The sequence below is a fragment of the Podarcis bocagei genome, assembly GCF_964188305.1.
Source record: "Podarcis bocagei genome assembly, chromosome: 4".
In the NCBI taxonomy this organism is placed as follows: Eukaryota; Metazoa; Chordata; class Lepidosauria; order Squamata; family Lacertidae; genus Podarcis; species Podarcis bocagei.
In genome coordinates, this window is record NC_138128.1 from 91,400,458 (window position 1) to 91,427,548 (window position 27,091).

The 27,091-nt window shown below is 45.1% G+C and overlaps 1 protein-coding gene and 1 long non-coding RNA gene across 2 annotated transcripts in view; both read left to right on the plus strand.

The window, feature by feature from the left end:
• LOC308585698 (broad substrate specificity ATP-binding cassette transporter ABCG2-like) overlaps positions 1-24,933 on the plus strand; it is a 37,096-nt gene extending 12,163 nt beyond the window's left edge. The window contains exons 6-16 of the mRNA XM_081191656.1: positions 885-1,042; positions 3,939-4,090; positions 9,519-9,647; positions 10,356-10,621; positions 11,533-11,615; positions 12,430-12,519; positions 18,032-18,156; positions 18,785-18,939; positions 19,186-19,275; positions 21,054-21,157; positions 24,231-24,933. Coding sequence (XP_081047782.1) covers positions 885-1,042; positions 3,939-4,090; positions 9,519-9,647; positions 10,356-10,621; positions 11,533-11,615; positions 12,430-12,519; positions 18,032-18,156; positions 18,785-18,939; positions 19,186-19,275; positions 21,054-21,157; positions 24,231-24,378 — 1,500 coding nt within the window. The 3' untranslated portion in view covers positions 24,379-24,933. The remainder of the gene's footprint in view (positions 1-884; positions 1,043-3,938; positions 4,091-9,518; positions 9,648-10,355; positions 10,622-11,532; positions 11,616-12,429; positions 12,520-18,031; positions 18,157-18,784; positions 18,940-19,185; positions 19,276-21,053; positions 21,158-24,230) is intronic.
• On the plus strand, positions 22,117-24,223 carry LOC308585869. The gene is made up of 3 exons (XR_014007651.1): positions 22,117-22,797; positions 23,555-23,643; positions 24,112-24,223. It is a non-coding gene; the product is annotated as an uncharacterized lncRNA (long non-coding RNA).
• Positions 24,934-27,091: the final 2,158 nt, after the last annotated feature.

Below are 27,091 nucleotides of genomic sequence, written 5' to 3' on the forward strand. Positions count from 1 at the left end.
TTAGCACAAACTTACCGTATTTTTTGCTCTATAAGACTCACTTTTTCCCTCCTAAAAATTAAGGGGAAATGTGTGTGCGTCTTATGGAGCGAATGCAGGCTGCGCAGCTATCCCAGAAGCCAGAACAGCAAGAGGGATTGCTGCTTTCACTGCACAGCGATCCCTCTTGCTGTTCTGGCTTCTGAGATTCAGAATATTTTTTTTCTTGTTTTCCTCCTCCAAAAACTAGGTGCATCTTGTGGTCTGGTGCGTCTTATAGAGCGAAAAATACGGTAGTGTTAATAGTGTGACCCTACCCGCCCCATGTTAGAGAGAGAAGTTTGGAAGAAAGATCTTTACTCTCTTGTAGCAGAGGGGTGATTGCTCAAAGCACCTTAAAACTTGGTTAGATTTACTTATGCCTTCACCCCCCTTTAAACAACTGTTACCCACAAAATACTTAGGCTAGAATAAATCACAGACACTTAGCTTTCCAAATAAGTGAAGCTTTATATTCACAGAGTTTTTTGCAAAAGTTACAGCAAACAAGTCTCTATCTGCTGGTAGCGAAACAAAGATGAACAAATAACTTAAAAAGAAAATGATTTGGTTGCCTTACAGAAAGGATCATGCAATCTTTGGGTTGGAAAAGATGCAGGCTGTGAAATCTCCCTTTTAGAGAGATTTTATACACTTGAGCTGGGAGCCATTTCACAGGGCTTCTTGCTTGTTCCAGAAAGCACAAAGAAAAAGGGGTTGGGGCAGAGGCTGCTTTCATGCACATAGGTATCAGTCAGTAACTGTATAGCTTCCTAACTTCTCAGCTTGAATACCATAACACCACTTAGAGGTGTTTTTCCAGTGTCTGATGCACGCTTGGTATGCCTAAATTAATTTTTTTGCAGGTAGGAACTGAACTGATTCGAGGCGTGTCTGGGGGAGAACGGAAGAGGACTAATATAGCAATGGAACTGATCACTGAACCGCCAGTGCTATTCCTAGACGAACCCACGACAGGCCTAGATGCCAGCACTGCCAACGCTGTTCTCCTCCTGCTAAAGAGGTAAGAAGCACTATCCCTTCTTGGAAGTGCTTAAGGATAATAATAATAATACAGTGGTACCTCGGGTTAAGTACTTAATGCGTTCCGGAGGTCCGTACTTAACCTGAAACTGTTCTTAACCTGAAGCAACACTTTAGCTAATGGGGCCTCCTGCTGCCGCCGCGCTGCTGTAGCACGATTTCTGTTCTCATCCTGAAGCAAAGTTCTTAACCTGAAGCACTATTTCTGGGTTAGCGGAGTCTGTAACCTGAAGCGTATGTAATCTGAAGCGTATGTAACCCGAGGTACCACTGTAATAGTTATACAGTCATACCTCAGGTTACAGATGCTTCAGGTTGTGTTTTTTTGGGTTACAGACCCGCCGAAACCCGGAAGTACCAGAACGGGTTACTTCCGGGTTTTGGCGGTTGCACATGTGCAGAAGTGCTAAATCATGCTTTGCGCATGCGCAGAAGCACAACCCGTGCGTGCACAAATGTGGTGCTGCGGGTTGCGAACATGCCTCCTGCACAGATCACGTTTGCAACCTGAGCGTCCACCGTAGTTTTGATTATGAAGCAATTTTTCAAAATTGTTTTTGCGGGTCTTTGGGCCATAATAAAGAATGTGTGTGTGATAATAATAATAATAATAATAATAATAATAATAATAATAATAGCAATGCCATATTTTGGAGGGTATGATAGGACATATATATACCGTATTTTTCGCTCTATAAGATGCACCAGACCACAAGACGCACCTAGTTTTTGGAGGAGGAAAACAAGAAAAAAAATATTCTGAATCTCAGAAGCCAGAACAGCAAGAGGGATCGCTGCGCAGTGAAAGCAGCAATCCCTCTTGCTGTTCTGGCTTCTGGGATAGCCGCGCAGCCTGCATTCGCTCCATAAGACGCACACACATTTCCCCTTACTTTTTAGGAGGGAAAAAGTGAGCCTTATAGAGCAAAAAATACGGTATATATATGTATATGTATATGTATATATGTGTATATGTGTGTGTGTGTGTGTGTCCTACCATACCCTACAAAATTTCTCCAATGAAAATAGGGACTCCCAGTGCTGTTTTTCTAGGTGCCGGAACTGTTCTCTTAGAATGGCAATGGCGCTCACCTGAGAGGTGCCGGAACTGTGTTCCGGTGACTCCCAGCTGGGGAAAAAATCCCTGGGGAATCCTACTCCACACCCTCCAACATTTCTCCAATGAAAATAGGAACATCCTAAGGAAAAGAGGGCATTCCGGGATCAAATCGGACACCAGGACGGCTTCTGCAAATCTGTGACTGTCTCTGGGAAATAGGGACACCTGGAGGGTCTGCAATGATGGACCAATATATAGATATATTTATTTCTACCCTGCCTTTCGGCCATCATTGTCCTCAGATTCACAGAGGATAAAGGCCATCTGTGGCACCAAGCATGATGCATATTTTCTACCCTCCACTGTCAGAATATCAGCTGCTGGAGAGGTCCTGGTCATGGACTCCCCATAGACACCTGGTCGGCCACTGTAAGAACAGGATTCTGGACCAGATGGGTGTCTGGTCTAATGCAGCAGGGATTTCCTTGTGATCTTAAGGCGCTGTACATAGGGTCCCCTAGGTTAGGCATCCCCAAACTTGGCCTTCAAAATGTTTTGGGACTACAATTCCCACCATTCCTGACCACTGGTCCTGTAATAATAATAATAATAATAATAATAATAATAATAATAATAATAATAATAATAATAATAATTTATTTATACCCCGCCCATCTGGCTGAGTTTCCCCAGCCACTCTGGGCGGCTTCCAATCAAGTGTTAAAAACAATACAGCACCAAATATTAAAAACTTCCCTAAACAGGGCTGCCTTCAGATGTCTTCTAAAAGTCTGGTAGTTGTCCTTCTCTTTGACATCTGCTGGGAGGGCGTTCCACAGGGCGGGCGCCACTACCGAGAAGGCCCTCTGTCTGGTTCCCTATAACCTTACTTCTCGCAATGAGGGAACCACCAGAAGGCTCTCGGCACTGGATCTCAGTGTCCGGGCTGAACAATGGGGGTGGAGACGCTCCTTCAGGTATAGAGGGCTGAGGCCGTTTGGGACTTTAAAGGTCACCACCAACACTTTGAATTGTGCTTGGAAATGTACTGGGAGCCAATGCAGATCTCTCAGAACCGGTGTTATGTGGTCCCGGCGGCCACTTCCAGTCACCAGTGTAGCTGCCGCATTCTGGATTAATTGCAGCTTCCGGGTCACCTTCAAAGGTAGCCCCACGTAGAGCGCATTGCAGTAGTCCAAGCGGGAGATAACTAGAGCATGCACCACTCTGGCGAGACAGTCCACGGGCAGGTAGGGTCTTAGCCTGCGTACCAGGTGGAGCTGATGGACAGCCACCCTAGACACAGAATTAACTTGCGCCTCCATGGACAGTTGTGAGTCCAAAATGACTCCCAGGCTGCGCACCTGGTCCTTCAGGGGCACAGTTACCTCATTCAGGACCAGGGAATCCTCCACATCCGCCCGCCCCCTGTCCCCCAAAAACAGTACTTCAGTCTTGTCAGGATTCAGCCTCAATCTGTTAGCCGCCATCCATCCACCAACCGCCTCCAGGCACTCACACAGGACCTTCACCGCCTTCACTGGTTCTGATTTGAAAGAGAGGTAGAGCTGGGTATCTAGGGATGATGGGAGTTGTAGTCCCAAAACATCTGGAGGGCCGAGTTTGGGGATGTTGCCCTAGGTGGTCGGCCATCGAGGCATTGAGAAACCCAACCTTGCTTAGCTTTAGAAAGGCGGCAGCATCCTGTTTGTAAATTTAAGGCCTGGGGGAAGACTTGTGTGGTTTTTTGCATTTTTGTCATCGTCCTTCCTCACCGAGAGGGCTAAAACTTAAAAGGTGCGGCTTTTCATCCTAGGCTCTCCAGAAGAGGCAGAACCATCATTTTTTCCATCCACCAACCTCGCTATTCCATCTTCAAGCTGTTCGATAGCTTGACGTTGCTGGCTTTGGGGAAGGTACTCTATCATGGACCCGCAAAGGAAGCCCTGGGGTATTTCCAGTCTATTGGTAAGTTTGCTCTTGTTATTGTTAGTTTCTGTTTCTCACTAGGTAGCTGCTGGGAGTCACAGGACTCTGTTTACATTCCAGAGACCTTGCAGTCTCACGGGAAAGGGAGACGGGATGTGACGTTAGTGGTTTCCTGTTTCCTCTGTTCCTTTGTTCAGTTGCTCTCTGCTTTCGAAGAGAGAGGATGTATATTTCTTAGCTGTCTGCATAGTAAGAAATAAAACTCTATACAATGTAGCCAAACCTCTCGTCTCTTCCCTGTGCTGGGAACCCTGCTGGATAGAATGTCCTCGAGGCCTTATCAAAGGCTCAGGCCATTAAACGTGTCGGAGGCGATTTCAAAGGCTCAGCTCAGAGGAAAATGAGGCCTTATCGGCTTGGCCGAGTGGCGATTCCGACAGTTATTATAAGAGTTTGTAGGCGCGGGAATGTCAGCAAAACTCACCAGAGCAGGGATTAGAAAACTCAAGGGGTTCACTGAAGCTTTTGTAGACAACTGAGAGCTGCCAATGGCACGCAGATTTCATGTCAAGATCAAGATTCGCCTTGGAGACCCTAGCAGAGAGACTTCTGGGACTGTCTCTGTCTCTCTCTCTCTTTTTAAATAATTTTTATTGATTTTAACATATAAATTATAACATGTACCACAAAACTTATCACTAATACAATCTTTTTAGACTTCCATCAGCACCTCTGATGCTCCACTGTTTTAACCACTTCTTATGCATTTCTTAGCTTTATATTGCCTTTACACCTCTTAACAAATCATCCTTCCCCTTCTCCATTTTTGCAATACTTCCAATAATACTCCTCACAAAACTTCTTGCAAACCTACAAACGTCGTCTGATCTTCGCAAATACTTTTCAAATAGTCCGTAAATTTACTCCAGTCTTCCGTGAATTTCTGGTCCTGCCGGTTTCGAATCCTTCCTGTTAGTTTATCTAGTTCTGCATAGTCTATTAACTCCATCCTCCATTCTTCAATCGTCGGTAATACTTCTTGCTTCCATTTTTGGGCCAGTAATATTCTTGCTGCTGTTATTGCATATAAAAAGAGCTTACATTCCTTTCTATTTATATCATTCCCCACAATGCCTAGTAAAAATGCTTCTGGTTTCTTTATAAATGTATATTTCAACATTTTTTTCATCTCATTATATACTAGGGACTGTGGGCGCTTCCAGACAAGCCTTTTAATGGCCAATTGCCATGTCTCCTTTACATAATTGTATGGGGATTCCAGGAAATAGCACAAGCCAATTGGAATTCTTCCATTCTCTCCCTTCCCGCCACTGCTTCCTCCGTCTTTCTTCTTGCCACGAAAAAACCCTGAAGGAGGGAAAGAGCATGATAGCAGTTCCATCTCTTTGCAGGTGTGAACAAGATAAATTATGATGAAGGCATAGTGAGAGTTGCCCCCAGGGAAGGAGGCTGTTCTGTTGGGGATTGCCCTCTCTGTTGTTAGTACAGTGGTACCTCAGGTTAAGTACTTAATTCGTTCTGGAGGTCTGTTCTTAACCTGAAACTGTTCTTAACCTGAAGCACCACTTTAGCTAATGGGGCCTCCTGCTGCTGCCGCCGTGCCGCCAGAGCACAATTTCTGTTCTTATCCTGAAGCAAAGTTCTTAACCTGAAGCACTATTTCTGGGTTAGTGGAGTCTGTAACCTGAAGCGTATGTAACCTGAGGTACCACTGTACAGTCATACCTCGGGGAACAGATGCTTCAGGTTGCGCTTTTTTGAGTTACGGACCGCCGAAAACCGGAAGTACTGGAAAGGGTTACTGTGGCTGCGCAGTGCAGAAGCACTAAATCGTGCTTTGTGCATGGGCAGACATGCCGAATCACAACCCACACGTGTGCAGACGCGTGGCTGTGGGTTGCGAACACTGTGGGTTGCGAACGTGCATCCCACACGGATCACGTTCCCAACCCAAGCATCCACTGTAGCGCTGAACACACACACAAAATTTGAATCCAAATGTACAGGATTGTTTCACCTTGCTTTTGTTCCTCTGGTGTCAAAATTAAGCATAGAATCATAGAGTTGTAGCGTTGGAAGGGACCCCTAGGGCAGTGATGGCGAACCTTTTAGAGACTGAGTGCCCAAATTGCAACCCAAAACCCACTTATTTATTGCAAAGTGCCAATTTCACCTGAATTGGGGCATAATCTGCAATAGCTGCCACTTCTCTGACTCCTATTTAGCCCTTAAGAAAGAAGGACCTGGTTACCATATTGCATTGTATCTGGGGAATTTGTGTGAAGTCTAGGCAAGCTCTCTGCATTGAAAGAAAAGATGCTTATAGATCTTTTTGACGTTCGTTAACCCAACAATTAGAGGGACGCGGGTGGTGCTGTGGTCTAAACCACAGAGCCTAGGACTTGCCGATCAGAAGGTCAGCGGTTTGAATCCCCGCGACGGGGTGAGCTCCCGTTGCTCGGTCCCTGCTCCTGCCAAAGTATTGGAGTCTCAGCTTCAGGATCTGTCCTTCCAGTGAGCACTCAGGGCTGATTTCCTTCAGAATGGATTGGTTTGATCTTCTTGCAGTCCATGGGACTCTCAAGAGCCTCCTCCACCAACCCTTATATAGACATGTCAGGGAACTGCCATCGGAGGGACAGGTGGTGGAAGGGCTCACGGAGGCTGGGAGAGACCCAGCAGCTGAAGCAGGAACCAGCAGGGGGAGAGGTGGGTCTCTGAGGGAAAGCGAGCAAGAGGGAGGGCTCAGGGACACGTCCAGTGAGAACAGTGGGGAGGTTTCTGAACCTCCCATAGGGAGACCCACTCCTCGCCGGAAACTGTCACGCCGCGAGTCCAGAAGACGTGTTTCCGTTAAGGAGCTTTTATGCTGGAAGCGATTCCGAAAGCAACCACTGTCGGAATCTGCAAGTGACTAGAGCAGCCATGTCTGAGGGGCTCCGTCACAGACAGAGGTTTGTGGACTTGAACAAACTCTGAGGGACTACGATTTTACGCACAAACAGCTCATCATCCCATCACAAGACATTTTAATTCCCTGCCCTGGAGCTCAAGACCACTCCTCCATACATCATACCTACATCACAGAAAGAAAACTGTTTATCTACAGCAGAAATCTGTTTATCTCGTCTGACAGGTTACCTGTTTAATGGTCACTTGATTGGATTGCCGGAGAGCCTGGCCAGTCTTTTGTAATGATAAATACTTAGTTCCTGAGCCAGGTCACAGGTTCACACCCTATTCATATCTTAAATGTGCCCTTGAGACAGGATTTGTGAAGGAAAAGACAACGGGGGAGGCGTTTCCATTTTCCTTTGACTTTGCATAGAAAACATCTGGTCAGTTTGGGAATCAAAAATGGTTTCAGGTCGGTCTTCCTGTGCTGATCTATGTACGTGCTTGGTTGGTACACTTATGAACATTTAACACATATCTAAGACCTCAAAATTCCTATCACAGGATAAATAATCATAGAAAAAGAGGCACACACACATCAGCTTCCATAGCACACTTAGATATTGAGCCTCCCTTGTGTGTTAAGGTGTGGTTTATATGGGTTGAAGACAACTCCCTATTCCATTCTTAAGTAAAGAAGTTGGGTTTCCAGGATACAAGTCTGGGGCTTAAGAGTTGTGGCATTGTTTCTCAGCTCTGAGTAACACTGTATATTTATTTATTTATTCATTATTAGAACTACAATTTATTATTAGAATTACAATTTATTACCTGTTGTTTACTCCAAGGTTCTGGGGCAGGTAACAAGGGAAACATTTGGTGTTAGTCTCGTTCATACCTGTGTTTAAAAGCAATTTGCTTAGAAGTCTCATTTGTTACATAAATGTGCTCTGGAACACAGCTGTGGTGACTCACGTCGTCACCTGTGTTGTTGGGGAAAGACCACTCCCATTGAGGTAAAATACCGTATTTTTCGCTCTATAAGACGCACCAGACCACAAGTCGCACCTGGTTTTTGGAGGAGGAAAACAAGAAAAAAAATATTCTGAATCTCAGAAGCCAGAACAGCAAGAGGGATCACTGCACAGTGAAAGCAGCAAACCCTCTTGCTGTTCTGGCTTCTGGGATAGCCGCGCAGCCTGCATTCGCTCCATAAGACGCACACACATTTCCCCTTACTTTTTAGGAGGGAAAAAGTGAGTCTTATAGAGCAAAAATACGGTAGGTGCTAGCAGTGGGGAAGTACAACTTCCACAAAAGTTTTTATTTGACATAACTTACTTGATTGATTGATTTCTTGTTTTTCACTGCTGCTTTTCCTTCAAATGAATCTCAAAGCAGCTTACCAACAATAAATAACAATAGGCAGAGCATGAGACTCTTAATCTCAGGATCCTGGGTTCGAATCCCATGTTGGGTGAAGGATTCCTGCATTACAGAGGGTTGGACTAGATCAGGGGTGAGCAAACTTTCCCTGTCCCTCAGACCTTGTGGGGGGGGGGGCAGACTATATTTTGAAGAAGAAGAAAATGAACAAATTCCTATGCCCCACAAATAACCCAGAGATGCATTTTAAATAAAAGGACACCTTCTACTCATGGAAAAACACCAGGCAGGCCCCACAAATAACCCAGAGATGCATTTTAAATAAAAGGACACATTCTACTCATGTAAAAACACGCTGATTCCCAGACCGTCCGCGGGCCGGATTTAGAAGGCGATTGGGCCAGATCCAGCCCCCGGGCCTTAGTTTGCCTACCCATGGACTAGATGATCCTTGTGGTCCCATCCAACTCCATTATTCTATGATTCCATGATCACAAATGCAGGATAAATCATATAAAATAATTAGCAAATGAACACAATTTTCCTCCCTCTATTCACTAAACATTTTCCTTTAAATGTAAGTTGTTCTTGTTCTCTTATTCTATATGTTAGGTCCGCAAGCTACGCATATTCCATCAATTTAAGTTGCCAATCTTCCTTAGTTGGGACTTCGCTCGTTTTCCATTTTGGGGCTAACATAACATGAGCCCATAGAGTGGCATACATAAATAACCTTTTCCAGCACCTGGGAATTTCCGTCTGAGTTATTCCGAACAAAAGGAACTCTGGTTTGTTTGTTTTTTAAAGTACTTAAAACCATTTCCCCCCATTCATTATGAATTATTTCCCAATATAGTCGCACCTTGGTTTTCAAACAGCTTAGTTCTTGAAAGATCTGGCTCTCGATCGCCGCAAACCCGGAAGTCAATGTTCCGGTTTGCAAACCGTTTTTGGAAGTCGAACGTCCGACGGGCCTTCCGCGGCTTCCGATTGGCTGCAGGAGCTTCCTACAGCCAATCAGAAGCCGCGCTTTGGTTTCCAAATGTTTTGGAAGTCGAACGGTACGACTGTACTCTTTTACCCTTTTCCAGGTCCACCACATATGAAAGAATGTACCCTCAGTCTCATTACATGTACAACGCTTACTCTCTTTCTTCCTTTACAGGGTATGAGTGCGAGCCTTTCAATAACCCAGCTGACTTCTTCCTGGACATCATCAATGGTGACTCCACGGCTGTAGCTGCAAGCAAATGTGGTCAGAAACTTAAGAAAACCGACGATCAGGAGAACGTAGGTAAGAAGCTGACATCGGGGGAGGTTCTTGATCACCACTGGGGATCTAGTACAGTGGTACCTCCAGTTTTGAATGAGATCCATTCCGGAGGTCCAGCCACATCCCGAGGAATTCGCAACCGGAGGACTGTTTCTGTGCATGCGCGCATAGAGCACTTCTGTGCATGTGTGAGCGGCGAAACCTGGAAAAATACTTCTGGGTTTGCCGCTTTCACAACCCAAAGTTTACGTTCTCCAAGGCTAACGTAAGCAGAGGGTCCACTGTACTATATTTCTGAAAAGCATTCTATTATATAGCCCTAAAAAACGGGGGAGATGTGAGTGGCGCTGTGGTCTAAACCACAGAGCCTAGGGCTTGCCGATCAGAAGGTCGGTGGTTCGAATCCCCGCGACGGGGTGAGCTCCCGTTGTTCGATCCCTGCTCCTGCCTACCTAGCTGTTTGAAAGCACGTCAAAGTGCAAGTAGATAAATAGGTACCGTTCTGGAGGGAAGGTAAAGGCGTTTCCGTGTGCTGCTCTGGTTTGCCAGAAGTGGCTTAGTCATGCTGGCCACATGACCCAGAAGCTGTCTGCGGAGAAACGCCGGCTCCCTCTGCCTATAGAGCGAGATGAGCCTGCAGCCCCAGAGTCGTCCGCGACTGGACTTAACGGTCAGTGGTCCCTTTACCTTTAAAAAATGGGGGGGGGTCCCTTTTTTGTTTCCCCCCAGAAACCAGTAATGAAAATGGCATGGAAGAGGAAGGCGTGGAGAAGACACTGGTGGACTCCTTGCATGAGAAATACCTCAGCTCCTCCCAGTACGAGAGCATGATGGAGCAGCTGAAGAAATATGAAAATCTCCACGGGCTCCCTCAGAAGAAGCCAAGGCCCATGAATCAAGTGACCTATGCAAACGGGTTCCTCACTCAGCTCTACTGGGTTTCTCAGCGCTCCCTCAAAAACCTCATCCGAAACCCCCAAGCTTCTGTGGCGCAAGTAAGGAGCAGAACCGTCTGCTATTGTGGACCCTCAAGTGAGAACGTCTGGTGCATCCAGAAGCTTGTCGTAGCAGGGTACTTTTGGCTGGAGGTCCTAAAAACCATAAACCTTCACCGGGGTCAGCTGGCTTCACAGTCCCCCCAAGTGTCCCTATTTTCCAGGGATAGTCCCGGATATGCAGAAGCCCTCACGGTTTCTGATTTGATCCCGGAATTTCCCGCTTTTCCTTAGGACGTCCCTATTTTCACCAGAGGAATGTTGGAGGGTATGCTAGGACGTTCTTATTTTTATTGGAGGGTATGGAGTTATGCGACCCCCAAGCCAAGGAGATAAGTAACTCTACAGCCTTTAGAAGACATCTGAAGGCAGCCCTGTAGAGAGAAGTTTTTAAATGTTTAATGTTTTATTATATATATATTAAAAAAATCCTTCCAGTAGCACCTTAGAGACCAACTAAGTTTGTTATTGGTATGAGCTTTCGTGTGCATGCACACTTCTTCACATATATAAAAACACTATTATGTTTTTATATACAGTATGTTGGAAGCTGCTCAGAGTCGCTGGGGCAAGCCAGCCAGATAAGCAGGGTAAATAATAATAATAATAATAATAATAATAATAATAATAATAATAATAATAATAATAATGCATGTGTTGTACGTAGCAACGCCTCACATGCTCCCTACGTAGCGACGCCTCGCCCCCAGTGTCACGACGCCTTCGCTCACCCCTGTAAATGTGTTATCTGAAACCACCCTGAATTAATTCCGAGCCCGTGGATATCTTTGCCTTGTTGTTTGTTTTGCTCAGGATGGTCAGATACCCTTTGACCGTTGCATTCTGTTGCTGTGCCAGTGGACGGGTACAGAATTAATTAATCTCTTTCTTTTTCCTTTCCCACATTCCAGGTCCTTGTGACAGTCGTCCTGGCACTGATCGTGGGGGCCATTTTCTTTGGTGTAAAACTTGATCAAAGCGGCATTCAAAACCGGTAATCCCTGATGCTTTCCTCGAGCTTTATTTTCCATGATATCATTATTATTTTTTAAATAACTTTTGTTAGTTTTACATATAATCACATTGGCTCATATATACCATATTTTTTGCTCTGTAAGACTCACTTTTTCCCTGCTAAAAAGTAAGGGGAAATGTGCGTGCGTCTTATGGAGCGAATGCAGGCTGCGCAGCTATCACAGAAGCCAGAACATCAAGAGGGATTGCTGCTTTCATTGCACAGCGATCCCTCTTGCTGTTCTGGCTTCTGAGATTCAGAATTTTTTTTTTCTTGTTTTCCTCCTCCAAAAACTTGTGGTCTTATGGTCTGGTGCATCTTATAGAGAGAAAAATACGGTAATTGGCTCATATATAATTGGCTCATATATAATCACTTTGGCTCAACTGAGCCATTTTAGGTAATGGCATAACAAGAATATGAAAGGAAGTAAAATGCAAAGATGCAAAAATTAATTTTGTAAACCTTTAGCCAGGAGAGAGGGAAGTCGTTCCCTCCCTCCCGGCTAATGGTTTGCAAAATTAATTTCCTTTTTTAAATTATTTTTGGAGTTGAAACAAACGCAGCCATATGACCTATGAGCAGTTCTTGGAAAGATGCTCTAACGTACCCTAATCTAAGGTCAAGAGCCATGTCAGTTTAACAGCAGAAAACCATGGTGTCTTGCCTGCATAAGAAACAATATGTGTTCCTACCATAGACAGGGCTCAGTGATCATGAAAGAAAGATCCGGAAGAAAGCTTCCGAAGCAGTTAATGAAGGTAGCCGCCTTACTTTTGGTTCCTTCTTTCAGAGTTGGATCTTTGTTTTTCGTAACCACAAACCAGTGCTTCTCCAGTGTGTCGGCCATCGAGCTATTTATCAGGGATAAGAAGTTGTTTGTGTAAGTATCAAACCTCCTCTAAGGAAATGGGGAGGCAGCAGGGAATGGCAGATAGATTTGTTAGTGGAAAAGAGGGGCTGGTTGATATGATACAATAATCTTTATTGTCATTGGCCCATGCAGAACAACGAAATTGAAAAAAAATCTACTTCAGACATTCAAAAACCAACAAGCCTGCTACCCCAACTATCCCAGCCTGGTTAGCCCCCTAAAAACTCTGATACCCCATAATTAAATACAATATACTCCCACAGAGACTACCTTAAAGGGACCCCTGACCATTAGGTCCAGTCGTGACTGACTCTGGGATTGCGGTGCTCATCTTGCTTTATTGGCCGAGGGAGCCGGCGTACAGCTTCCGGGTCATGTGGCCAGCATGACTAAGCCGCTTCTGGCGAACCAGAGCAGCGCATGGAAACGCCGTTTACCTTCCCGCCGGAGCGGTACCTATTTATCTACTTGCACTTTGATGTGCTTTCGAACTGCTAGGTTGGCAGGAGCAGGGACCGAGCAACGGGAGCTCAACCCATCGTGGGGATTCAAACCACAGACCTTCTGATCGGCTAGCCCTAGGCTCTGTGGTTTAACCCACAGCGCCACCCGCGTCCCAGAGACTACCTTACACTGCATTTAAACCAAAATCGCATTTGGATAAAAACTTTCTCAGATGGCTAGTCCTAGTCTTTATAACCCTGTACCTTCTTCCAGAAGGCAGAAGCTGAAATAGATCATTTCTGGGGTGCCTACTATCCTGCACTATTTCTGCAGCTTTCTTATGACACCTGGAAGCCTAGATTTGATAGAATTGTAACGTTGGAAGGGACCCTGAGGATCTTCTAGTCTGACCCCCTGAATCCAGCTGTCCCATATGGGGATTGAACCTGCAGCTTTGGCACTATCAGCACCGTGCTCTAACCAACTGAGCTATCCCATTTCCTTGAAATAAGTTCCTTTTTTAATTATTTGTAGCGTCTTGGATAATGCAAAACCCTAGGCCAGGGGTCAGCAAAGTTTTTGTGGCTTGGGGCTGTTCATGGTCCTGCAGACGCCACTGTGGGCAGTAGTGTGTGTGTGTGCGTGTGCAAACACTATTTCTGGCGCTCCTTCCAGCACAGAGGAGGCGTGCACAGCTTCCCATTGGCTGCAGGAGCTTCCTGCAGCCAATGGGAAGCCGGCCAGCGTTCCGGAAGGCGGTCTCCGCTCTGCTCCGTGCTGGTTTAGCATGACGCACGGGAGCCAGCCAAGTGGGCGGCAGGGATCCCCGAGCTGGCGCTGGGGGTCCATGGGCCAGTTAAACGACCCCCATGGGCCGCTTGTGACCCATGGGCCTTGGGTTGCTGACCCCTGCCCTAGGCCTAGTTCGCAATGAGGTGGTAAATCTGTGGGCTGTATCCCTTCAGAGTGTGCTACTTCCCAGTGCTTTTTTTCTTTAAAAAATGTTTAGTGGACATTCAGGTTGCGAACGTGATCTGTGTGGGATGCGTGTTTGCAACCCACAGCGTCCACAACCCGCAGTGGCGCATCTGCGCATGCGCAGGTTGCAAATTGGCGCTTCTGCGCATGCGCAAAGCGTGATTTAGCACTTCTGTGCATGCGTGACCCCCCAAACCCGGAAGTAACCCATTCCGGTACTTCCAGGTTTCAGCGGTCCATAACCCCAAAAAACGCAACCTGAAGCAGCTGTAACCCGAGGTATGACTGTACAGTGGTACCTCGGGTTACATACACTTCAGGTTACATACGCTTCAGGTTACAGACTCCGCTAACCCAGAAATAGTGCTTCAGGTTAAGAACTTTGCTTCAGGATGAGAACAGAAATTGTGCTCCGGCAGTGCGGCAGCAGCAGGAGGCCCCATTAGCTAAAGTGGTGCTTCAGGTTAAGAACCATTTCAGGTTAAGTACGGACCTCCGGAACGAATTAAGTACTTAACCCGAGGTACCACTGTACTATACTCTGTATTCATTCAATACAGCATGTCGTTTGCCCTGTATTTCTGCTCTGCCGTGTGCCTCGGACGTGACTTCTGGTGTTTCACAAGGCACCAGAAGTTGCATTGGGGGCCATGCAGTGTGGGTGCTGGGCACCCACCCAAAAATTTTGGTGGGTGCTCAAGCACCCAGCGCCCCCTAGAGATGGCACCCTTGGAGGGCAGGGGAGAAGATGAGGGTGAAGGAGACTGAGCGGAGATATGATAGACATCTTCAAGTATCTGAAGGGCTGTCACATGGAGGAGGGAACAAGCTTGTTTTCTCCTGCTCTGGAGAGTGGGACCAGAATCCATGGCTTCAAGTTACAAGAAAGGAGATCCCAACTAAACACCAGGAAGAGTTGTTCAATAGTGGAACGGTCTCCCTTGAGAGGTTGTGAACTCTCCTTCCTTGGAGGTTTAGAAGCAGAGGCTGGATAGCCATCTATCACAGATGCATGCATGACCCCCCCGAAACCCAGAAGTAACCCATTCCAGTACTTCCAGGTTTCAGCGGTCCATAACCCGAAAAAACGCAACCTGAAGCAGCTGTAACCCGAGGTATGACTGTACTCTCATTTCGTCTGAGACTCAGGAAACACCAGGACAGGAAACAAGGCTTCCGTTGTGGGTAGCAACGGAAGTGACAATTCACCGTGCTATTCAACAGAACTGATGATTCACCCCTTTCCCTGTCATCTAATGCTTTATGTTGAGATGCCTGACTTTGCAGGGGCTTGAATGAGATGACTCTCAGGGTCCCTTTCAACTCTCTTTTACACTCACAAGATTGGATGTAATAATATAATAATAATAATAATTTATTATTTATACCCCACCCATCTCGCTGGGCTTCCCCAGCCACTTTGTACAGTGGTGCCCCACAAGACGAATGCCTCGCAAGACGGAAAACTCACTAGACAAAAGAGTTTTCCATTTTGGAGGTGCTTCGCAAAACGAATTTTCTACGCGCTTGGTTCGCAAGACGACAATGCCTTGCGAGTTCCTGCGGTTTCCCCCCCTTTCCCCCCCTCTTTCTAAGCCGCTAAGCCGCTTATCAGCTGATCCGATCAGCAGATAAGCCGCTAAAAGCCGCTAATAGTGCTAATAGCGCTAATCCGCTAATCCTTCAATGGGCTTGCTTCGCAAGACGAAAAAACTGCTAGACGAAGAGAATCACAGAACGGATTCTTTTCGTCTTGCGAGGCACCACTGTATTGCCCTCGGCTGTATTTGAGGGACGATTCCAACAGATTCCACCCAAAAAACACTCATGTCCCTGTGGAGATGGCAGCACCGAATCGGTGGCGCATGCCCTTCCGGCTTGCCCTCTTTATAAAGACTTGAGGAATGAGATTATCACCCTTCTTTTATTGTCCATTCCGGGTCGCCCAACCACTGCCACAGTGTCCTTTCTCTTGGCAGATCAAGCAGGTGACAGCAAAGGCTGCAAGGTTTTTAGCTGGGGCAATCAGAGTACGATCCGCTATTTGACGATTGATTCAAAACCCTAACATGTATTTTATATAATTGACTTTTTATTTCTATTCTTTGTATATTGTATTGTTGTTTTTTTGCCATGGCCGATGGCTGACGCAAATAAAGATTCATTCGTTCGTTCATTCATTCATTTCCTCCCAACTCTATACTCTATGATTCTATGAGTTAGTAGGAAGTTTCAAAGCACAGGGGTGGCTAACCTCATTTGGGCTGAGGGCTGCACTTACCCATGGCCAATCCTCCAGGAATTGCATATCAAAATGGGTGTGGTTGACGTTTAAAAGCAGGCATGACCATTTTTTAATATAAAAAGGGGTATGTAAAAAAAACCAACCTTTTGGGAGTACAGTGGTATCTCGGGTTAAGAACTTAATTCGTTCTGGAGGTCCGTTCTTAACCTGAAGCTTTTCTTAACCTGAGGTACCACTTTAGCTAATTGGGCCTCCCACTGCCGCCGCGCCGCGGCCACCCAATTTCTGTTCTCATCCTGAAGTAAAGTTCTTAACCCGAGGTGCTATTTCTGGGTTAGCAGAGTCTGTAACCTGAAGGTCTGTAACCTGAGGTACCACTGTACAGTGGTACCTTGGTTGTCAAACCTAATCCATTCCAGGAGTCGTTCGACTCCCAGAACAGTTCGAAAACCAAGGCGTGGCTTCCGATTGGCTGCAGGAGCTTCCTGCACTCAATCAGAAGCTGCGTCAGATGTTTGGCTTCCAAAAAACATTCGCAAACCGGAACACTCACTTCCAGGTTTGTGGCGTTCTGGAACCGATTTGTTCGGGAGCCAAGCCATTCAACAACCGAGGTACCACTGTATTGCAGCTGGAGACATATGGGAGCAGTGAACAGTTCTACGTATGTTAACTACACACTGTCAGTTCACATCCCATGTGTACCACTGCAGTGTGAGAACAGTGCAAGTAGAATACCCTTCACTGATAAAGCATGGAAATCCATCAAAGAGCCGAGCCGAGTCTGGTAAAGCCTGATGTGATAATTGGCCCTTGACTTCTTGGAATCAAATCCCATTAGCTCATGAAAATGGAATTTCTGTAGCTCTGGGCAGTATTTCAACACTAGCGTGAGTTTGAGAAAACTATCTGGAGGATCGGAACGCAAACTTACCAAAGCTGAGCACGTCTAGTGGTGATGTTTCCATGAGGGAGATTGGTTGGGAATGCTGAGAATGTCTCCCTGAGCTCCAAGTCAGGAATGAAACCTTAGAAGTGATCGAGTCCTGACCGTGTATTTATAAACATGCACATTTTGTAATTAATATTGCTGGAGGGACTGCAACTCCAGCTGAAGAGAAGAGAATCGTTTTTTTCTTAGAAGTGAGCCGGAGATATAATATATTTCATTAATATGTCATTAATAATGTTTATATTATTGCTTGTTAGCAGCCCTGAACCTGGCCTTGGCTGGGGAGGGCGGGGTATAAATAAAAAAATTATTATTATTCTTATTATTAAGCAAGAGAGAGCATCAGTGGCAGATGTGAAACTCTGAGTCTGATAAAATTTTGACAGTGGAACAGACTCCCTTCATTGGAGGTTTTTAAGTAGATGTTGGACGTCCATCTTTAGTTTAGGCTTTAGTTGAGATTCCTGCATTGCAGTCGGTTGGACTCAATGACCCTCGGTCGGAATCAATGATCCAACTCTGTTGGACCTCCGTTCCAACTTCTATGATTCTATGAAATGGTTCCTTTCTCTTCTCCTAATTTTGCTGTTGTTTAGTCGTTTAGTCGTGTCCGACTCTTCGTGACCCCCTGGACCAGAGCACGCCAGGCCCTCCTGTCTTCCACTGCCTCCCGCAGTTTGGTCAAACTCATGCTGGTAGCTTCGAGAACACTCCCCAACCATCTCGTCCTCTGTCCTCCCCTTCTCCTTGTGCCCTCCATCTTTCCCAACATCAGGGTCTTTTCCAGGGAGTCTTCTCTTCTTATGAGGTGGCCAAAATATTTTCCTAATTAGCAAGTCCTTAAAATTCTCTTATCATGTGTGCGCCTTTCCAGTAAGCCATATTCTTTCCTGTCCTCACAGCCACCAGTATACCAGCGGTTATTACAGAGTCTCTGCATATTTCCTTGCCCTGATGCTTGGAGACCTGCTACCCATGAGGACCATGCCTGCAATCATATTTTCATGTATAAGCTACTGGATGATTGGTAAATAATAATCTGTATTTTTGTGCACTGTCATACCAATGAACATGTCAACCTCATCCTTCCTTGCTGGGACTCTTCATATGCCTCAGAGGCCTTACCTCAGGCCTGTGCTGTTAACCAGTTCCATTCTTTTATAAAAAGTTTGTTATCTTGATTTCTTATTTTTCCAGTAACTTTCGCCATTTCCCCATATTCCATCAGTTTTTGTATTCATTCTTCTTTTGCTGGGACTTCTTCTTCTAAAGGGACCCCTGACCATTAGGTCCAGTCGTGACCAACTCTGGGGTCAGTATCTATTTATCTACTTGCACTTTTGATGTGCTTTTGAACTGCTAGGTTGGCAGGAGCAGGGACCGAGCAACGGGTGCTCACCCCATCGCCGGGATTCGAACCGCCGACCTTCTGATCGGCAAGTCCTAGGCTCTGTGGTTTAACCCACAGCGCCACCCACATCCCACTGGCCGCTGTAGTAGCATACATTAATAAGTTTCTATACAATTTGGGTAGTTCTGTCCCTATAATCCCCAAAATGAAAGCTTCTGAGTTTGTTTGTTTTTAGAAATATCCTTTCCAGTCTTCTACTTTGTGATTTGATTGTTCATTGCACCTATCCTCTTCCTGTTTTCAGGCTACCAGGCTGCTGCGGGCCGATTCTTCTTCTTCATGTTGACTCTTGTGCTGTTGTGCTACACATCCACCTCAATGGCCCTCGCAATCTCCGCAGGGATGGACGTAGTAGCCATTGCCAACTTACTTATCACCATCTGCTTTGTCTTCATGCTGGTGAGTCTTGCATGTGTCACGTAGGCTTGGGATCAGCTCTACTACAACCATGGCTGCCTTTTTCTGCGGTTCCATATTTTGGAAAGTTCAATCCCAAATCCTGACCTCCTACAATACCGCCGCAATTCGTGCGATAAAAGGAGTTGTTGCTGAATGGGCGGAAGTGTTACGATAGGTACTTGCCTCGGGGCCTAATTCTTTAAATAGTGAATTTATTGGCACTGTTTCTCTCTCTCCACATTCCAGATATTTTCTGGCTTACTGGTGAACCTTCCCACCGTCATGGGTTGGCTGAACTGGTTGAAATATTTCAGCATTCCCAGATACGGCCTCACGGTGAGTATGCTACAGTTAACATAGATTGGGGAGGACCCCTCTAAACCCTAGAAATTAATAAATGGTAAGATTTTGATCGGTTGGGATATTGATGGAAGCACAAGCTGCAGGACTGCGCCAGACAAGGAATCCTTAGGCTGGCTTATACAAACCAGCCTGGCTTGTCTTCTGTTAACATGACAAAAGGGGTTGATGGGGAGACAGATGTTGGCAAGGTGATGGAGTGTGTGTTTGAAGTGACAGGAAGAGAGAGTTTTTAGCAAGGGGTTATGGGAAGAAGAAGAAGAAAGAAGAAAGACTGGGATCCATCTTGGGCAGGCTGGCTGAAGGCTGGCTGGGTGTGCTGGTCCCATGGGCTAACCAAGAGGCGAGGTCCGAGTCCAGTCCAAGGTCAAAGTATGGAGGCAGTCCGTAGTAGCTGAAGCTGGGTGCAGGGCAAGTAGTCGGGTGAGGTCAGGAGCTGTGGCCGGACAGGGTTCAGGCAGGAACTGACAACCCACGAAGTTGCTCCCGCAACTTGGGACTGGGGCTGACTGGCTTTTATCTGCCCCGAGGCATAGGGCGGCCCCAATCCTCAGGTGACTCGCCTCTCCTGGCCTGGAGGTGAGCACTCCTCCCGCGGGAACTTAGTTCCCTCCGCCTCTCTGCCCTGAGCCTCTGCAGCTCAGGAGAGGCTGGAGGGTTACCGGACCCAGAGGCAACCTCAGCTTCCCCTGACGGGGCTGAGAGTGGAGCACCTGCAGGGAATGGGTCCTCCATCACCTCAGGAGCCAGAGCAGACTCAGCTGGTGCCTGCAGCTGAGGATCCAGCACAGGTGAGGACCCTTCAGGCTCATGCCCCAGCCCCGGCTCAGCTGGTTCTAGAGGTGGGGAATCCTGCGCAGGCTGGGATTCCTCAGGTTCAGCATCCGAATCCGAATCCCAGGCCATTACACTGGGAGAGATGCCTTAGACTCTAGGGATGGATAGCTACATTGGGCAGCTTCTATGCATCAGATGAGCCTCAAGTTAAATATCAGATGCACTTAAATATAAACAGTTGTTGAGAAAGCCACTCCTTCTTAAGCAGGATTTTCAGAAGAGAATCGTGATTGTTACGGCCCTTGATTAAAAGCGTGGGTTTTTCCCCACAAAATAAGGGCGCATCTGTTTTTAAAGCTGTTTCCAATGGAGCAACAGGAACAATAAATAAAATGTTGATACTTGTAAGCTGGTGAAGTCATGAAACTCTGTGTAGGCGTATTTGCTGTTGACAAAGTTGCACAGATTATGAAGTTAATGGACTATGCAGAACTAGATAAACTAACAGGAAGGATTCGAAACCGGAGGGACCAGAAATTCACGGAACACTGGAGTAAATTTACGGACTATTTGAAAAGTATTTGTGAAGATCAGACGACGTTTGTAGGTTTGCAAGTAGTTTTGTGAGGAGTATTATTGGAAGTATTGCAAAAATGGAGAAGGGAAAGGATGATTTGTTAAGAGATGTAAAGGCAATATAAAGTTAAGAAACGCATAAGAAGTGGATAAAATGGTGGATCATCAGAGGTGCTGATGGAAGTCTAGGAAGATTGTATAAGTGATAAGTTTTGTGGTACATTTTATAATTTATATGTTAAAATCAATAACAATTATTGGGGGGGGGGGAGACAAAGTTGCACAGATTGACCATGGCTGTATTAAAATCAGCAAATATTCAGTTGATACAACAGGCTGCTTCGGAGATTCTCTTTTTGGTATTATTGTGACTCTATTTTGCTCTCTGGCTTCCTACACAGGCCCTTGAAGTCAATGAGTTTAGAGACCTGCGTTTCTGTGCAAACGCCACAGAATCCTTTCCATTGCAAAGCTGTCCCCCAAGTTCTCCTCAGACCAGAGAAATGTGAGTATCCCAGCCGGAGGCGGGTGGAGCACATACATTGTCTTCCAGAAGAATTACTATCCTCGTCAGTTTGGGGTTGCTCCCTTAGATACTCTCTTCCTAAATCATATCATATGCATGTCATGGTGCGTTCTTCATAGTTCTATTGAAAACTAGTCATTTATTTCCAGTAACGGAAGAACAGTCCCTCTCATCAAGGTCCCATATAAAAAACCCAGAAACCAAACTCAAAAAGAGTATTGATAAAGACTGCCTCCTGATTTAAAGAAAGAGTACCTAGAATCATAGAATCATAGAGTTGGAAGAGACCACAAGGGCCATCGAGTCCAACCCCCTGCCAAGCAGGAAACACCATCAGAGCACTCCTGACATATGGTTGTCAAGCCTCTGCTTAAAGACCTCCAAAGGAGGAGACTCCACCACACTCCTTGGCAGCAAATTCCACTGTCGAACAGCTCTTACTGTCAGGAAGTTCTTCCTAATGTTTAGGTGGAATCTTCTTTCTTGTAGTTTGGATCCATTGCTCCGTGTCCGCTTCTCTGGAGCAGCAGAAAACAACCTTTCTCCCTCCTCTATGTGACATCCTTTAATATATTTGAACATGGCTATCATATCACCCCTTAACCTCCTCTTCTCCAGGCTAAACATGCCCAGCTCCCTTAGCCATTCCTCATAAGGCATCGTTTCCAGGCCTTTGACCATTTTGGTTGCCCTCCACTGGACACGTTCCAGTTTGTCAGTGTCCTTCTTGAATTGTGGTGCCCAGAACTGGACACAGTACTCCAGGTGAGGTCTGACCAGAGCAGAATACAGTGGCACTATTACTTCCCTTGATCTAGATGCTATACTCCTATGATGCAGCCCAGAATTGCATTGGCTTTTTTAGCTGCCGCGTCACACTGTTGGCTCATGTCAAGCTGATTGAAACTGCAGCCCTATATCACTTACCAGGGAGTAAGATCTAGTAGGTTGAATTGGACTTATCTTTGAGAAGACATTAAATTGATTAAAACTCATATGATTAATGGATCGGTTAAACCTCATGGAAGATGGAGGTTGCCATCTGTAGTTTTCTTCTCTTTGGGTCAAAAGCCTTGGATTTCTGGGAAATAGCCATCCATGCCTACCCCTGGACTGTGCCCCACTCAAGAATTTCCCTCCTAAAGCCACTGTGTTCTTGTACAAAATATTTCAGTTCCCCTAAGCCACATCCTTGTGTGTCGATTACTACATTTTGGCTACAGAAGGCTCCTCAACATTCAACATGCAGCTGTGGCACTGTAGTCTAAACCACAGAGCCTAGGGCTTGCCGATCATAAGGTCGGCAGTTCGAATCACCGCGACGGGGTGAGCTCCCGTTGTTCGGTCCCAGCTCCTGCCAACCTAGCAGTTCGAAAGCACGTCAGAGTGCAAGTAGATAAATAGGTACCGCTCTGGCAGGAAGGTAAACGGCGTTTCTGTGCACTGGTCTGGTTCGCCAGAAGCAGTTAATCTTAAAACATAACAATACAGAACTGCAGCTAATCTTAATACATAACACTATGATTCTATGAATTCAATGAAAAAGGGTCTAACTCTTCTCCCAGTGCTCATTTCCCACAAATTATTTGCAGTGGGCATTGTCAGAGGTGCATAAAGGGGTAGAAAATACCCATAATAATAATAATAATAATAATAATAATAATAATAATAATAATAATAATAATAATTTTTATTTATATCCCGCCCTCCCCAGCCGAAGCCGGGCTCAGGGCGGCTAACAACAATAAAACAGTACAAAAGTACAGCATAAACAACACTCTAAAATCATTCATTATAAAATTAATTAATTCAAGCCACTGGCAACCATTGGGCCAGAGGTCTGAGAAGATTGCCAAGCGAGGGAGTCAGGCTGTGCCCTGGCCAAAGGCCTGGTGGAACAGCTCTGTCTTGCAGGTCCTGCGGAAAGATGTCAAGTCCCGCAGGGCCCTGGTCTCTTGTGACAGAGTGTTCCACCAGATTGGAGCCACAGCCGAAAAAGCCCTGGCTCTAGTTGAGGCCAGCCTAACTTCTCTGTGGCCTGGGACCTTCAAGATGTTTTTATTTGAAGACCGTAAGTTTCTCTGTGGGGCATACCAGAAGAGGCGGTCCCGTAGGTACGAGGGTCCTAGGCCGTATAGGGCTTTAAAGGTTAAAACCAGCACCTTAAACCTGATCCTGTACTCCACCGGGAGCCAGTGCAGCTGGTATAACACCGGATGAATGGATCTCGCAGCGAAGACCTCGTAAGGAGTCTCGCTACAGCATTCTGCACCCGCTGGAGTTTCTGGGTCAGTCTCAAGGGCAGCCCCACGTAGAGCGAGTTACAATAATCCAGTCTGGAGGTGACCGTCGCGTGGATCACAGTGGCTAGGTCAGGGCGAGAGAGGTAAGAAAAAAATGAAATGAAGAATGCAGCAAGAGTTGGCCTTTGGGAGAAATTGTGTGTATTCACAATGGCAACCTTGGTAGCCTTGAATCGGTAAGCATTTGTTTTTGTTTTTTTAAAGTAATATTTATTAAAGTTTCATAAACAATCAAAAGCTTCAGAGTTTAAACATAGAATACACAAACTGAGAAAAACTACAAAATTAAAAAAATACAAAACAAAACACATAAAAAATACACAATAAAGAACAGTTAACAAAATAGAAGAAAAGAGAATAAAAACCGCCAATAAGCAAAACAGAAAAAAAGATTAGTATTTTCATATCTTATATTTCATCCACTAGTTTCTTGACCTCCTCACACCTCCCTTTTTGTATTCCAATTCAGATATTTAGTTCAGCAAATCCTTAGCCTCTGTCATTTATCCTTGCTCAGCATCTTAACCTATAATAAATATATATTTTGCACCATTATCAATCCATATTTACATATTCTTATTAATCTTTTTACCAACACCACTTGTTTTCAATCCAACATCTCTTTAACAGAATCAGTAAGCATTTGTTTTCCGTGCTTGGGGATAGAGAAAGGGTTGTCTTTCTACAGCTGCAGCATTGCTTCAGTTAATGAATAACATTCTGAATGTGTGTACTATCCTTTTTGACAGGTGCTATGGCGAGCAATACCTCTGTGGACAGGGAATAGAGCCTACCAACTGGGCAATGTGGGAGAACATTGTGGCTCTTAGCTGTATGACAGTCATCTTCCTCCTGATAGCATATGCCAAACTGCGGTTCATGAAGAAATTCACCTAATGCAAAAAAGATGACCTAAAAGATGGACATTTAAGTCTTCCTAGGTCCAACCGGAAAAAGTCATTGTTTCAATTAACTGGGGGGACCAGACTGCACCAACCACATTTTTTTACATTGCTGATATTTAATCTTTTTTGTAAAGGAAGCAATTTGTTTTAACTGATTCGTTTTTTATATAGAATTCTGCCATTCACTTTGACGTTGAGATTAACCTTGTATGTTTCTCAGGAAATCTGTTTAGATCTGTAATTAGTTTTCTTTGGGGAAGGGGGAACACTTTGTAAACTGAGTCTGGGGACTCAGCTGCAATGAAAACGTTTTAAGTGTGTTGTAAAGCGCATTATGCAAAGGTAACACAAGATGGCGATCATGAGCTATGGCAAAATCTGTATATTTTTCAAAATGTGTTTTTTTAAAAAAAGCATTTTCGCAGCGTTTTTTTATATGTGTCTAGATTCCACCTGAGTTAAAAGGGCAGCAGCGGTTAAATCTGAAGAAAACAGAGGGCAAGGGGAAATCAATAAAGGAAGTGAACCTAAAACGGTGCTGAAGAAAGAGTATGTTTTTATTTGAGAAAGCACTCCCAGTGAAAGTCCTAGTGTGTAAGCTGCCTTCCTCAGGAGCGCTGTGGGAAGTGAGAGAATTAGCGCTATGCTGAATTCCACCTAAATAAACTTATCGTTTGAATACCGTATTTTTTGCTCTATAAGACGCACCAGACCACAAGACGCACCTACTTTTTGGAGGAGGAAAACAAACAAAAAAATATTCTGAATCTCAGAAGCCAGAACAGCAAGAGGGATCGCTGCACAGCGAAAGCAGCAATCCCTCTTGCTGTTCTGGCTTCTGGGATAGCTGCGCAGCCTGCATTCGCTCCATAAGACGCACACACATTTCCCCTTACTTTTTAGGAGGGAAAAAGTGAGTCATAGAGCAAAAAATACGGTACTTATGCTGACAGAATGATCTCCTTAGCGCTGTGCTGAATTCCACCTAAATAAACTTATCGTTCAAAAATTATTGTACGTCCAGTTGGCAGGTGGATAGCTGGAAGTAACTTTTATCTGTTCGTGAGCTATCCCTTTTTCTTTTTATTCTATGATTATTTCCTTTAATATTTTTGCGCGCGCTCTCTCTCTCTGTAATATTCTCACTTACTGTATTTTGGCAAGAATGGAGGCAGGTGAAGATGTTGAGCAGTAGGTGAAAGACGCTGAGTGCTAGGCAGGGAAGAGAGGAGGTCAGCTGGGGAAAGAAAGAGATGCTCCCAGGTGAGAGATGGGAGGGTGCATCCTTCACCGTATGGGATAAAGGTTAGGATATATCGTTGAGAGAGGATTCTTCCACAGTGGTACCTTGGTTCTCATATGCCTTGGTACTTGAACAACTTGGAACCAGAACGCTGCAAAACCGGAAGTGTTCAGGTTTGCAAACTTATATTGGAAGCTGAACATTTTCCGTTTTGAGATTTACGCTTCCGATTTGACTGTGACGCTGAGGTCTGTCTGTTTTTGCGTTTTTGCGGCTTTTTCGTTTTGTTTTGGTGACTGTGGGGAACCCAGTTCAGCTACTGATTGATTGATTGATTGATTGATTGTGTGACTGCAGTACATTGTTTATTGCTTTCATTTTATGGATCAATGGTCTCGTTAGATAGTAAAATTAATGTTAAATGGCTGTTTTAGGGGTTGTTTTTAAAAGTCTAGAACAGATTAATCCGTTTGGCACTACTTTCTATGGGAAAGCGTGTCTTGGTTTTGGAACGCTTTGGTTTTGGAATGGACTTCTGGAACGGATTAAGTTTGAGAACCAAGGTACCACTTTAGTTCTTTTCTCTCTCTCTCTCTCTCTCTCTCTCTTTCTTTCTTTCTCTCTCTCTCTCTCTCTCTCACTCTCTCTTTTAATTATTCTTTATTTAGATTATTATTTTTTATTTTTACTGTATTGTGAAAAATAAAACTTTATTTTAAAAAAAGAAATGTATCATTCAGTGAATAAATTGGGGACTATATTGTCTCAGAGGCCCCTAAACATGAGGCTCTAAACTACTGAAGGTAATGGGGCCCTTTATATGTCCAGCTGTCCTTTGTCAACAACAAATTGTCGCTGTTTTTTGTGTTGAATATATGCTGTATGGTAATTTATGGACCTAATAGGTATCTCAAGCCATTTGCACGTGCAGAATGTAGGCACCCTATAGATAGAAATGAGTAAACCAGTGATATTTTAGGGAGCAGGCTAGCAGGCGGGGCCCATTACCTACACAACACAAAACACTGTTGCTGTATGTAGGTTATATTTTAGTTTTTTATCTTATATTTTGGAAATGTACATTCAGGGTGTTTGTTCCTTTAATTTTTTTGGGGGGCCCCCAAAGAGAGTGAGGCCCCTAAGTTATGACTTGTTTAGCTTATACGTAAATCTGGCATTGCTAGCACCCACTATAATTCCGCAGAACAATGGAAATTCTTAATGGCTCCAGTTGTACTGGGTTACAGTTCTGCAAGCTGGCAACCCCAAACCCCCCAACACCTAGGAATTATCACCCCCCTTTCTAAATATCTTTGCCAGCCGAGACATAAAGCTGCCTTCCTGACGGCATTGCCGTAGCTTTCCTGGATTGGCTCCCCTGCAGCCCAAACAAGGTGTTGTTGTTGTTTAGTCGTTTATTCGTGTCCGACTCTTCGTGCCCAATGGACCAGAGCACGCCAGG